Source organism: Phragmites australis, chromosome 23 (genome assembly GCF_958298935.1).
Source record: "Phragmites australis chromosome 23, lpPhrAust1.1, whole genome shotgun sequence".
NCBI classification, from domain to species: domain Eukaryota; kingdom Viridiplantae; phylum Streptophyta; class Magnoliopsida; order Poales; family Poaceae; genus Phragmites; species Phragmites australis.
Genome location: NC_084943.1, coordinates 16840831 through 16854170, shown reverse-complemented (window position 1 = coordinate 16854170; position 13340 = coordinate 16840831). Strand labels below are relative to the sequence as shown.

General features: G+C 43.1%; 1 protein-coding gene and 1 pseudogene across 1 annotated transcript; both read right to left on the bottom strand.

The window, feature by feature from the left end:
* Positions 1–1765: 1765 nt before the first annotated feature.
* On the bottom strand, positions 1766–4557 carry LOC133906795 (putative pumilio homolog 7, chloroplastic). Its single transcript, XM_062348810.1, has 5 exons — positions 3488–4557; positions 3182–3344; positions 2620–2783; positions 2196–2454; positions 1766–2111 (listed from the first exon to the last, which is right to left on the bottom strand). The coding sequence occupies exons 1-5, from the start codon at positions 4237–4239 to the stop codon at positions 2004–2006; spliced, it is 1446 nt and encodes a 481-aa protein (XP_062204794.1). The 5' UTR covers positions 4240–4557; the 3' UTR covers positions 1766–2003.
* A 938-nt stretch (positions 4558–5495) lies between these two features.
* On the bottom strand, positions 5496–13106 carry LOC133906088 (cell division cycle 5-like protein; annotated as a pseudogene).
* Positions 13107–13340: the final 234 nt, after the last annotated feature.

Sequence of the window (13340 nt, the reverse complement as noted above, 5' to 3'; positions counted from 1 at the left end):
TAGGGGTGTTATCTGCTCACGAGGAGTCCTCAGGCAGTTCGGGGAGGGAACCCGGACGCCATAGACCGCTTGCACCGGTTAAGCACCGACCGTCGGTGTAGTCGGCTTTAGCACTTACCTTACTCACCATATGCTGATATAATGGTAGGCGAGCTGATTACCTTCGCAGACGTGGTCATGTGGGCCTCGTCATAGACGGTGTGAGTCCGGTTTGAGTCCGGGCTTTTAGCGGTATTAGTTTGCTCGGGGAGTAGTTCTAATACCGCCGCGCCGAGCTATGGTTGATCCACATGGTTGGGCCTGGTTGGGAAAGGTTGTCACGGGTACCCCCTTGTGTGCATCTTAGCGGGTGGCACAAGCCGTATGGTCCCTGTGTCGTGTGGGTCCAGGAGTATCCCCCTGCAGGGTGTATAATCAGTTCGAACTGCCGCGCTCTCGGTCATGAGCATCGCTATCGCTTATCTCCACCGAGCGACCATGTTTTGGTCGTAGAGTTTCGATGTGGGTTGTGGCATGGTTGGTTTGGGTGGTTTGGTCGGTATGTGGTCGGTGGTTTGGTGGTAATGGTTTACTTTTATACACTTGTTGTTTATATATCTGTTCTGATCAGTTGGTTGGCAGGGTTTGAGTGGGTGGTTGGTTAAGTCAGTTGCTTACACCTAGAGTCTAGGTTGCTTACCGCTTAATGAACTTAAACATGTCTTAATCCTTGCTACAGCTTTACATGCATGATCCTTGGAGTCGAGAATATATATACTCATACTGTGTAAGACTTGCTAGTACCTTCGTACTAAGGGGTGCTGCCCTTAAGTTGTTTTCAGGTTCTCAGGTTGGCGAGAAAGAGGCTGTGTTCGGCTACTTTGTGTCTGCCGATCAGGGTGGCGGGCAGGAGTAGCACCTTCTACTCCGAACTCTGGCGCTTTTGGTATGGAGCCTAAGGGCATACGGCTCCATATTCTTTTGTTGTATAGGTTTTTCTTCCGCTGCATAATTGTTGTTGTTCCTCTTTTGTTGTAAATTGTGGAAGCAGTTGCATGTTTAATAATTGTAATCCAGTTTAATTATTTGCTCTCTATTAAACTGTGTTGTGATATTTGAGTTGGAAAGCATGTGTTCCGATCCTGGGCACAAAACACGTGTCGGGACTACCGGAATGGTATTCTGGTTAATCGTCAAGGTTGTGATTATGAATAACGATCCTCCTGATGATTAATTAGAATACTATTTGGACGGTTCCTCACAGGGCATCAGCCGGTGCGCCATCGACAACACCGTACCTCCAGGTCAGCATGCGCTTGAATGGTGCGAGCGCCAGCGCCGCTATCCCAACAGAGCTGAAGGTGGACGCGAAAGGGTTGTTTTTGGTGGCTCGGTGATCTTCAATGATCTCCAAGTGGATGAGGACACGGTACTTAATACCGTGTTGCCAGTGCTCAGGGGGGTGGAAAATTGTGCTTGTTTTGTATTGCTTTTGGTTCTTTTACGCGAAGATATGCAGCTCTCATGTATTCTCCACGAAAAAGACAAATGAAAAATTACGTTAGCATGCTCTCCCACGATATTCATTTTAGATTCTGCATGAAACGGTATCATGAGAATCTGAAACACAAACGTCTAGTAACATTCCGTGAATTGCAAATTCTTTGTTTGGCCTTCTTGTTTACCATCATTTCCAATTGCATCTGCAATAGGAGTAAACTCAAATGATGAACTGGATCCAACAGCATTTATATTTGTGCATGCACCAATGATGAAACATCAGAGATGAGATAGTTTATGGCAATGACTTGTTCCATTGAACTTATTCCATCCCAGATGGTTTATGCAAAACCAGGCACAAGCAGTTCATCAGATACAGGTACAGGTAGAAGTACAGGACCAAAGAATACTATTTCATACAGATCTAAGTGTTGTGATCATTTTTATGCCGTTTGAAACAAACAAAAAAACAGCACAAGACAACAATCTTTCTTGTTACAAGCTGAAAAACTGTCATCAGTTAATCACTTCTTCAGTAAAGCTCGAGAGAAGATCCTCTTGCAGTATGGGCTTGTCCTAAGTAGTTCAACATGAGGTCGGATCGCGTTCATCAGCGCAGAATGGAGTGAACCCTGAAATTTTCATCAGTGATAAAAATTGGCAAATTAGTTTCTGTAAAGATACTATGGTTGCTGCCTTTTTCTTGAGGTGTTTACCTTGGAATTCTGGAGAGCAGAGTAGATAACATAGTTTGCATAGGGGTGTTGAAGCAACTGCTCCAAGTGCGACATGGCGAGGAGTTCAAGTATGATCTTCGCCTTGTCAACCTCCTTGAAGACTTTCAGGCATTTCTCAACCACATTGCTACTAAACTTCTGCATGGACAGGTGGATATACTTTCCTTCAAACTGTTGGGCAAGACTTGAATTTGCATTTGGAATCTTCAGGTCTATTACATACTGGACAACATAGTTCCTGTAATCATAGCATACAAGGCTTGACATTGATAAACAGTACATAAAAATGTAGCAAACTGGTTCTACAGATGCAAGCATGGAAGATGCTAAATGCATACAATTCTCTCTATGTTCAGAAATGCAGATAATTTAATGGCTTTTGAAATGTAGAGTTGAATGTTACCCATATGCATCTTGCGCAAGTTCAAATCCATTGCAAGCGATGGCAGCAACCAGCTTCTCCCTGTGCTCACCACGAGAACGTGCAATGCACCGCTGCAGAACGCAGCAACCGTGGCATTGCATCCCGATATCGAGACAATGAACAGCAGCAGCATCAAAGATCGGCTGGAGATCGTAAGTTGTCAGTTAATATCTAATCATAAGCCATCCTTATCATTTTAGTATGTTTAACAAATAGAATACGTTATAGTGGTAAAATGTGAGCAACATTACCTGCAAAGTTCAAACATGAAGAGGTAGCCTAAGACTAACTATTTTTTATTAGTCAATACACAAAGATTGCCAATCACATATCACTATGCAACCTCTACCTGCGTTTATTACTCATTACCGCATTTTTGAAATCTATTTGTTACGACTGAATTTTGTATAAAAAAAAACAAGTAATGTAAAAAAAAGAATTGCAGTGAAACAGAAATTTCCTCTGAACTCCAGAGCAAACAATGGCATCACAACTATTTATCCACATTGTTCATGAGAAGTTCAGATGCACACACATATACCTTATTATCATCGGCCTCGAATGACTGCAAGCACTTTTGCACGACATGATTGCCATTGGGATCCTTGATGAGCTCCAAGAACCCAGGGCGCAGCGCCTCGACGACGAGCCGGATCTCCTCCCTTGTCCTGAGGCTCTCAATCAGCTTCTGCACTGCCCTTGTCCTGAAACGCAATCATAATTACACAATCAATAAGATTCAACAGCGAAAAATGGGCACACCAGCAATTACACAATCAATAAGATTCAACAGCGAAAGATGCACAGACTAGCAATCGTAATCGACGAATCAAATTGACGATTTTACCCATGGACATTCAGGGATATCCTGACGAGGACGAAGGGGCCGCTGGTGAGGGTGAGCACGAGGGCCATCCTCTGCCCGGCGTCGCAGACGGCGAGCAGCTTCTGCATGAGGTAGTTCCCGAACGGGTCCACCATCAGCTTCGCGGCGTGGCGCGCGACGCCGGCGAAGATGAGGTCGACCTCGCGCTTGCCGTCGTCGAGCCGCTGCTGCAGGAACCGGCACCCGTGCTGGTCACGGGCGACGTGGTACATGAACCCGCGCAGGCCAGCAAGGCTCTCGCCGTGCGGCTTGGCCGCCGACGCGCACTTCTTGGGGCTCGTCATCGTCGCGCAACTGCCGTTCTTCCTCCTCGCGTTATTGCACCTGGCCCTCGGAGTGGCCGCTGGCGCCGGCACCGGCGAGCACCAGAGGTCCCAGCCGTCGGCGCCGGTGGCCGCATCGAAGGGGAAGGGATCAAAATCAAACAGAGACGGCATGTATGCGCAGTGGTTGGCCATGGAGAACGGGTACGAGGCCACAAGATTCTCGCGTTTCTTGGGGTAAATCAGTCCCGAGAAACCGAGGCCGTCGGCGACGACCGGCTCCGGCGCCTCGTCATCGCCGTCGACGACGCCCATCGCGGCGAGTTCGTGGATGCGGTAGGAGAGGTCCTCTGCTTCGTCGCCTGCAACCTCGCCGCCGCCTAGGAGGCCGCCGTGGTGGAGGAGGGGGATCTCGTTGAGCAGCATCTCCATCTCCCTGTCGAGCTTCATCTCCAACTCCGACGAATCAGCCGGGCTCTGATCGAACCTTGTATTCTCGATCGGCGAAACAAAAACTCAGACGGGGAATTGCGTGGGGACTGATCGGATTGGGTTGGATTGGTTCGTGGCGAAGGATTTGGATATTGGGATTGGGGTGGGGTGAGAGGAGGTGGTTTCTTGGAGATAGGTTGTTGAGGCATGCAGGAGAGGAAGGAGGGGGGTTTATATATGGATAGAGCGGGAAAGTAGTGAGGAGTGAGGTGAGGAGAGTGCCTAGTGTTCCGGGGTTTTTTACCAAGTCTGATTTTCTTTATTTGGCATGCCCATGGAAAAAATTTCATTTTTTAACTCCTCGATTCACTCGGATTTTGTGATTTCACAAGAAATAATTCAATTCTAACAAAACTTATGAAAAAAATAGTGTGTCCCTAATAGGTTACAAGACAAGTTTGAAGCAACTCAAAAACTAAGAAGAGCAAGAAATCTCCGACATCATAGGAGGAATCGACTCAGGATTCCCAACTCCTCCAAACAACTTTATGAGCAAAATATTCTTATTCATTTATCCATCAACATAAGCAAAGCCTGGTACTATACTGCTTACATTCTCCAAAAAAAAGGTACCAGTGAGCTCCATTTCTTTTGTGAAAATATTGAATATGTCTACAAAAATCTTGGGGTTTACCGGTTCAGGCATATCTATTTTGAGGTTAACCGTTATACAACGACTTGGCCCGCTCTTCTCCAATGGCCATTCCTGTGGTCCAGCCTTGCCCAAAATTTCAGAAAAAGACATGGTTTGGATCCATCTGGTGCACTTTTGGGCCCACTGTCAGTGACAGGTCTGTACCTTTTTCTACTAAAAATATCTCTTCTAGGATATTTCTCTCGTTTCTTGGTTGGGTCTACCCAGGAACGAGATATTTGTGCTTTTGGATGCAAGGTAGGATCCAAAGGGATGAGCAAGCACTGAATACAACCAAGAAGTAGGTTATCCATAGAATGCATGCCCTGAGCCTTATGCTTGGACATGGACCAAGGCTCCTGCAGTTTTTGGTACACAAGATGTGCACTGTGCTGTGTGTGTCCTAGGCATCACATCGGGTTATCAGTGGAAGCAGAGCTTAAAAGAAGGCCGCCTCATGATGGCCTCATAATTATTAATACAAATATTTGCAAGGATGTTATTATTATAGTCAAATTCAATTCTTTGATAGGAAACTGTACCAAAAAAGTTGAGACCAACAGGAACTGGAGTCGCCAAAGAGAATGAACAAAATCAGCAATTCAGCATGGCACAGCTCCGTATGTTCGACAACAGTGGGTGCATCAAGCAACTGAAAAAAAATGTTAGTCGCTGAACATTCAATTTGCTTCTGACAAGGTTTCTGCCAACCCGGTCCATTCTTTTCGAGACATACAGATTGCACAATTTGCATTTGATTATTCTCTGTGTCCTGATAGATTGGCTTCGTTATCTTGTTTGTACCGACCTTCGAATGGGTAGATTCAACTACATGAAATGATATTTGATTCAGTAACCATCTCGTTCTAACAGCTTGATCTTAAGATACAGATATATTTCCTTCATTTGTACTGGAATCAGCAGTTGCACGTTCATCCTTGCCCTCTTCCTAACTACCAGCATCAACGGCCATGCTGTCATCGGCTTTATCCAGACCTAATTTAGATGGATCCATTCTGTCAGCTCCATCATTGGTGGTAGCATTGTCACCACTCTGAGCATTAGAAGTGTTCTGTTGAATTGAAACCTCATTGTTATCCCCTTCAGCGTCTGGTGATGGAGGAATAGGACCTACGAATTCCTCGTCTAGATTCCCATTGTCCACATCCATCTTATCCTCATTGATTGCCTTTGTTCCTGCAGCTTCTTCATCAGTAGCTCTATTCATCTGTCCTACTTCCTCTTCAACACCATGACTCTTCTCATTTTCATCCTCAGCAGCACGACTCTGTGCCGCAGCTTTCTCCTCCCGTGCGCACTTTTCTGCTTCTATTACTACTTCCTGTACCTTGAGCTGCCTCTTGTGCTCCTCGAGCTGTTCTTGGATCCTCTGGCAACCAGATAACAGGTCACCATAGCGGCTCTGGAAAGCCCGTTCTAATGCTTTTTGTTTGTTTACTTCTTCAGTTAAATTCCGAACTCTATAGGAAGCAGCCATATGTTCCTGTTTGTGTAGCTCTTGGAAGCATTCTAGTTCTGCTGCTGCAGTGTCCATCTGCTAGAATGTATCTTGGACCTGTGACCACAGTTTTCCAGCCTGTACCTGAAAAATCAAACAGCAAATGGGCAAAAATCAGAATTTAAGGGCCTGTTTGTTTTAGCTTCGGATTGTGGTTTTCAGCTTTTACAATCCGAAGCTGAAACAACCAGACAGCTTTTGGTTATAGTTTTTACAATCTGCTGGTTGGATTGTGGGAATCTGAGAAGCTGGTTTTTCTCAGCTTTTGATAGCTTGTGAAAGTCCATTTTACTAAACTGTTCATCAAAGTTTTTTAAATCTACAATCTAAAAGCTTTTCACAATCCAGCTTCTATAAGCTGCTTTTCAGAATCTTCAGCTGAAACAAACAGGCCCTAAATAGGGTATCAAAATCAAGATATAAAATATTATCAGTATTCTAAACAATTTTGTTTTTAAAAGAATAAATCCAGTTTCAGGCAAAAAGTGAAACCTGGGTACTTTTTAGAACATCGAAAGTGAGAACCAAGCCATCACTAAAGATAAGGATCCCTTAATGCATTGTGGTTAGTTTGGGGCAGCCCAGTAGTCTATCATATTAATGGCTGACTTCCACAGAGCGCATTTTTTTTTAATTACAATCCAATAAAAGAGAAGTTTAGATAAACCTAATAAAGAAAAGCACTTGAATGACACCATGCTGTATAGCATATTGCTTAAAGGTTTCCAGTTAATATAGATGATCTTGAATGCAGATGGTGCACCATGCCAAGTTTACCTGGTATCCTTGTGTCAGAAGCTTAATCTTCTGCTCAAGCCGAGAAGCCTTTTTAGCTTCATCATCCATTCGCTTCTTCACAACTTCAAACTCACTTTGCAAAGCAGAAATCTTATCAGCATTTCCAGCAACACTGGCTAAACCATAGCTGTTGTTAGTAGGAAAAAACATAAGGTCCTCTTGGCAAGCATCATGTGCTTTCACAAAGTCCTCAAAAGATTCATTTTCATGTCCCATGGCCACTCGAAGACATTGAATCTCCTCTTCAACCAAAGAACTAGACTGCCAAAAAAGAAAGAGAGGCCATTTGAATAACTTATTCCATCATTACATAACTGCTATAAGCATAGAAGATTTGTTCATAGAATTACAGAACAACAATCAAAGTGAAGGAACAAAAGTACAGAACATATGAATCCAAGGTTAGTACGACAAACTTCTGGGGAGAAAAAAGGAACTTCCATAAGCAATATCAGCCCCAATATTTGGGCAAGAAACAGACATGCTCGATTCTGTGACGTGGTATGCTAAATAGCGAGCAATCCCCTTGCAGCCAATGAATATGGTTCAATAACTGCTATGGCAAAAAGATTTATAAATAGTGATCATTATATTTGTTTAAGTTGTCATTGAAATGTCCAATTTAGTGATCTTGACATGAGTTTCAATAAGTCACTACATGTATGTATGAGTTCCATGAAAATTAGAATGCACAACTCAAACTAGTTGATAGTATTGTAAAGATACCAACTAGTGACCAAAGCTAAAAGGTGTAACATGACAATTCTAACTCACACATCACTTCTAGTCATCTACACTCCAAAAGAAAATTGTACCTGTACAATCCATGTCCAAAAATGTCTGCTAAAATTTGATGTTTCAGACTTTTAAAAAGAATTTCTGTTAACTAGGTCCTCGCTCCTTAGGTGTTCTTTCTCAAGTAAATCTATGTGTGAATTGCCTTTAAATTAAAATGAGAAGCGTGTTCTAATCACTCATTGTGCATGCCAGTTGACCTCAGTCCAACTGATTCGATGTGATTGGTAATTCACAAACCTTGACAATGAGGTACAGACAATGATGTGCAAAAAAGGTCTCTTCAAGTTACTATTGGTCCACCGGAAACTATACATATTGGTTCATCATGAATACCAATATAATAGGAGGGACAAAATGAAATGTACCTCTTTTAGTTCATCCTCATCAAAATCTTCAATTTCAGGGACAAGAGCTTCCCCGTTTTGCTGACGCTTGCTCCCTTTCTTTTTCTCTTTTTGAGTCTTTTCATCGAGAGGATATTTTGCATTATCGTGCTGAAGAAGCCTAAGGAGTTCCTCATTCATTAGTTCATCAGCGTGTTCAAGTGATGTAGGAGGCACAAAGGTGCTTCTGCTTCTGCTTTCACCACTTCTAATAAGAGATTGCCAGCAGGTGACTTAGGCAGACTCCTCTGCAAGTCTGCAACACTTTGGATCTCATTCTAAGCAACGCCTCTTGCCTAGCTTGTTCCTCAGCCCTTTCTCGTGCCAGCCTGTCTAACATGTCCTCTTCAATTTTCTCTTCAGCTTCTTCCTTCTCATCCTCTGTAATAGGTGGCATGACTATCTGGTACTCATTCTTTGGCTGTGGAATAGAAGCAAAACCAGCTTGCAGGCTTCTTCTCAGTTCAGCTTGCCTATGAAGCTCTAGCTTAGTGCCGTCCTGCATTTCCACCTCTTCATTTATGCGAGGCTCATCCCGAAAAGGAATTTCTTTCAGAGTTAATCCAAGACATAACCATCTCTGGAGGGTGTCATACCAATTCTTGGGGTAACACCAGGGCCAGGGCTTGCCAAAGGCGTTGCCATGGGGTTTGGAGTCTATCTCCTTCTTACGTGGTGTAACACCAGTGAAATCTGATGGATGAAGATCTGGGTTGTCCCCTCCTAAAAGAGGTGTTTGTGATTCTCTCAGATGCGCAAGATTTTCTGCCTCCATCATAATAGCATCACCTTCCCAGCTGGAGTTCGCTGTGGAGTTCGCAATGGTGTCATACCAAGCCTTGGAGTCTGAGAATAGCTGGTAAGCAAAGTTATAGTAGCAGCACTTCCTTCACCAAGCTCCTCAGCTAAAGTAGGATCACCAGCACTACCCATCTTCGCTATCTCGTCCAACTCCTGATCAGAAATTTGGGGAGGCGGAAGCATTAGTTTGGATCTCTTTGTGACAGCTTCTGGGTCATTGAGTTTATTCGCTTGCACTATAGCAGCAGGGGCATCCTGTCTCTGCAGAATCTTGTTCCTGGCAACGTCTTGCTTTCTTAATTGTGCCTCTATATCCGCTTTTCTCTTCCCTTCGAGCTCCTCAATGGTTGTTGGAAACTGTACATGCTCAAGTGGCTTGTCTTCACCAACCGTATCATAAAAACCTGGAGGTGGTCTCTTTTCAAAAGGGATCTCGGCATTGTAGTCAATCCCCCTTTCTCTTTCTCTTTCTGTGCCGTGTGTCGATACCGGCTGCCTTCAATTCTCTCCTTTTTTGTAGTGAGGCAAGCCGCCTTGCCTCTTCAAGTTGTTTCTCTATTGCCTTTCGTTTTGCCTTTTTACCCCTAGTGTTAGCTAAGTGCGCCCTTGCCTCAGAAGGCACTTCTTTTTCATTTTCATCCATATCAACAGGATCAGGACGTGCAGGTTTTGACTCAGGGTTTGGATCAATCTCACCAGGTTGCAGCTTCCTAGGGTCATCACTAGCCTCATAATTTTCATCCTTCGCACATGCAGCATCAAGCAGTTTTTCATAACGTTCAAGGCACTGAAGATGGTGCTCGACCTACAATAGGAGCAATTGTCCTCCACTGAGTAGGCATGAGTTTAGCAAGATCGAGTAACTTTTCATCCTCTTCCCTTGTCCACTCAGTCTGAAATCGACAGAGATGAGTTAGTACAGTGAAGGAAATGATGAAATAATCATCTCTGTGACAAACATCAGCAAACAAGAAAGACCTATGCCAGAATAGAGCAGATAACCAATTGAAAGCAGCACTTTTGAAGGTTAAGGATTATTTGGACCATTCACTACAATCGATTAGGTTGAAAACAAGTTGAACTGAAAGAATTCCGGTTCAGTTAAGTTTACTTGGTTTTTACCAAACTAAGGCTCGATGATAAAAGTTCAAAAACTAGATGATAATGCTCACAAATTAGTAATCAAACACCTTACTTTACAAGTATCACACATTCATTTAGGTTTCACTATTTCAGAGCCTATCAAGAAAACGCATATTAACAGATTTATTATATTTTAAACAACGTAGGTCCATACTTCAATAAAATGAAAGAAAAGGCGTTAACAGCTTAACACCATAGCTAAGCATATAGTCATATAGCAGCATAAATAGGACGAAAGAAATAGATGGATTGTGCCTTTAATCTTTGTCGTAAAATGATTTGAGACATATCATCAAGTAGAGTGTTTACATGGAAAAGGTATAAACGCTTGACACTGCAAGAAAATAAAAGCGGCATAGCAACCTGCTGGACATACATAACACAATATGCTAAGTGGAAACAAACAAAGGGCCTTCTTTAAAGCAGCACAGTGCATAGTGACAAGAACAGATAAATATATTAACAGTTCTTCCAAAATGCATTATTGCACTGCTTCTAAATATGATTCATACCTGCTAGTACATTTCCTGTTATATGAATACAATGCTAAAATGCTACCATACGTACTGATAAAATTAGAGCAAATATTCATCTCGTCACTATTAAAGCATGAAAAGTTTAATAGACCCCCTCACTTACCAAGAAACCCTTGTGGATTCAAAAACTGTCATTTGCCTAAATAGCTGCAAAGGTAGCCACAGACAGCCAGACAGGGTCTGCAGCCAATTATAACCAGTCATTTGCCTGGTAACATCAAGAAATCTAGGAACTATCAGATTTTCCAGAAGCTAACCAGTTCCTAACCAAGATAAATAGGTTTTAAAAAGGATTATGAATGGTCCTAGTTCAGCAGAGTTCCAGATAAAATAAGGTATCATCCAAGTGGACCAAATCTTGTAAGATCAAAATCAACTTTATGAAGCTAGATCACATCCATTTTAGTCATTCCTCACAACCAACATATCAAATTTCACTTCAAACAGCGCAAAATTTCTCCTTTGACAAAAGAATCCTTCAGGTGCTTAATCCAGTGACACTTACTGACCACTTGATTGTAAAAACTATCATTCAGTTGAAATCTGTGTTGAAATGAGTGTTCTCTAGATAGTAGAAATGATAGATGCCATTGGCTGACACCATAGCCATAGCATGTTAACATAGATAGTTATCAAGACAAGATGAAATGATAAAACTTGTTATCTGGTCCCAAAAAAGTACTGGTTTTGACAACCTACTAAAATAAACAGATCAATCTGCTCATATTACTACAAACTTGCACCTTAAGGTATTAAGAGGAAAAGATCACAATTTTTAATCTGATTATAAAAGTGTGTCAGTTCAAATTCTTGTAAAAATAACATGGAGACATCTAATCATAGAGATTGTCATCATTCACACTACCAGCATACTTAAGTTCAAGGTCTTTAAAGCATAAAGTTTATTGTGGTTTGATTGCAGAGAACAATCATCTTTTTTTTATAAAGCATAGAACAATCATCTAGGGATCATTATTACAAAGGTTGAGAGGGTGCCAGTCAGCCGCCAGCCATAAGAGGAGAGCAATATAAATGGAAGAGTTCGCTGGATACTTTATTTCATAACACTAAGTCCAATTATGTAAGCACTAAGCAAGCAAGAATTTCAAAGAAAAGGAATCCCTTTTAGTGGTTTGTACATTCTTGTTGGACAAAACTTGCTAGGCTGCTGACAATTTAAACAAAAAAAAAGTGGAGTCGCAACACCACACCAGAATTATGAAATATCAAATCTCTACTAATCTACAACAGCATCCAATTGCAGTTCCCTCGCTAACAAAACAGGAGTCTCATGACTCATGGTACAACAGCAACCTCATTTCGAACACTACACAGCATCCAGTCACAATGCCCTCTCATTGTGAGTTCAGCCTTCTCAGTGTAACAGGATTAAAAAAAAAGCCTACTAGGCCATATGCAAGGGCAGTGCCCTACCTACTACCAAATAATCACCTGTTAGGCCGCATAATCACTACAAGGCAGGTGACTGAACAAATACCAGTTACCGAATTTTAGAACACTGCAAAAAGCATATATTGCTTCAGAGAAAATAAAATCGTTACATTCGCATCTCACTTCACATCAATTCATATCGCACACACTTTCACACAATCCAGCCACAAAAGACGTCAAAGAACCCCATTCCTCCGCATCGTATCCTGAACCCAAAGGTCACTACAAAATCATTATATTCCACACCACAGCTCGACCGAAGCAGCAATTCCACCGCGAGATTTCCAGCAGAATGCCACTCGAAAACACTTGTGAACTCGGTGATAAAACGGCGACTCGAGAGGCTGCTTTAAGACCCTCGAAGAGGGGGAACAGTTCGTTTACCTTCTTGATGGATGGGTCGAGCCACTCGTACCAGCGCGCCTTGCACTGCTTGGCGGACTTGCGGACGAGCAGCGACGAGATGCGCGCCCACTGGTTCTTGCCGTACTTCATCACGGCCGCCTTGAGGATCTCGTCCTCCGCGTTCTTCCACACGCCGCCCTTGATCATGATCCTCATCTTGCCTCCCCCTTCCTCTCCGCCCGGCCTCCTCGGCTAGCTTCTCCGGGTTCTTCCGCCGCGCGCCCCGGCCGGGGCGGCTCCGGCGAGTCGAGTCCCTAGGGTTTCGCCGTGAGGCGGGGGGGTTAGGGTTGGCTGAGGCGGCGGCCGTGGTGGAGCTAGTTTGGTTTGGGTTCGGGTTTAGCCCGTTGGGTGCGACCGCTCGAGCCCGCAGGGTGGTAAGATTAGCCGTGTTCATCATGTCCCTTATTTGCTCTATGTGCATGATATCAGGTGTTCCTAAAGAACTTAATTTGAGTAATAGAATTACCTAAGTTACACCTAGGATCCTCATTTTTTTTTCAAGATGATTCTTATGATTTTCCAAACTCGTGTACACTATTGCTTATAATTTGAGTAATAGAGTTACCTAAGTTGCACCTAGGATCCTCAAA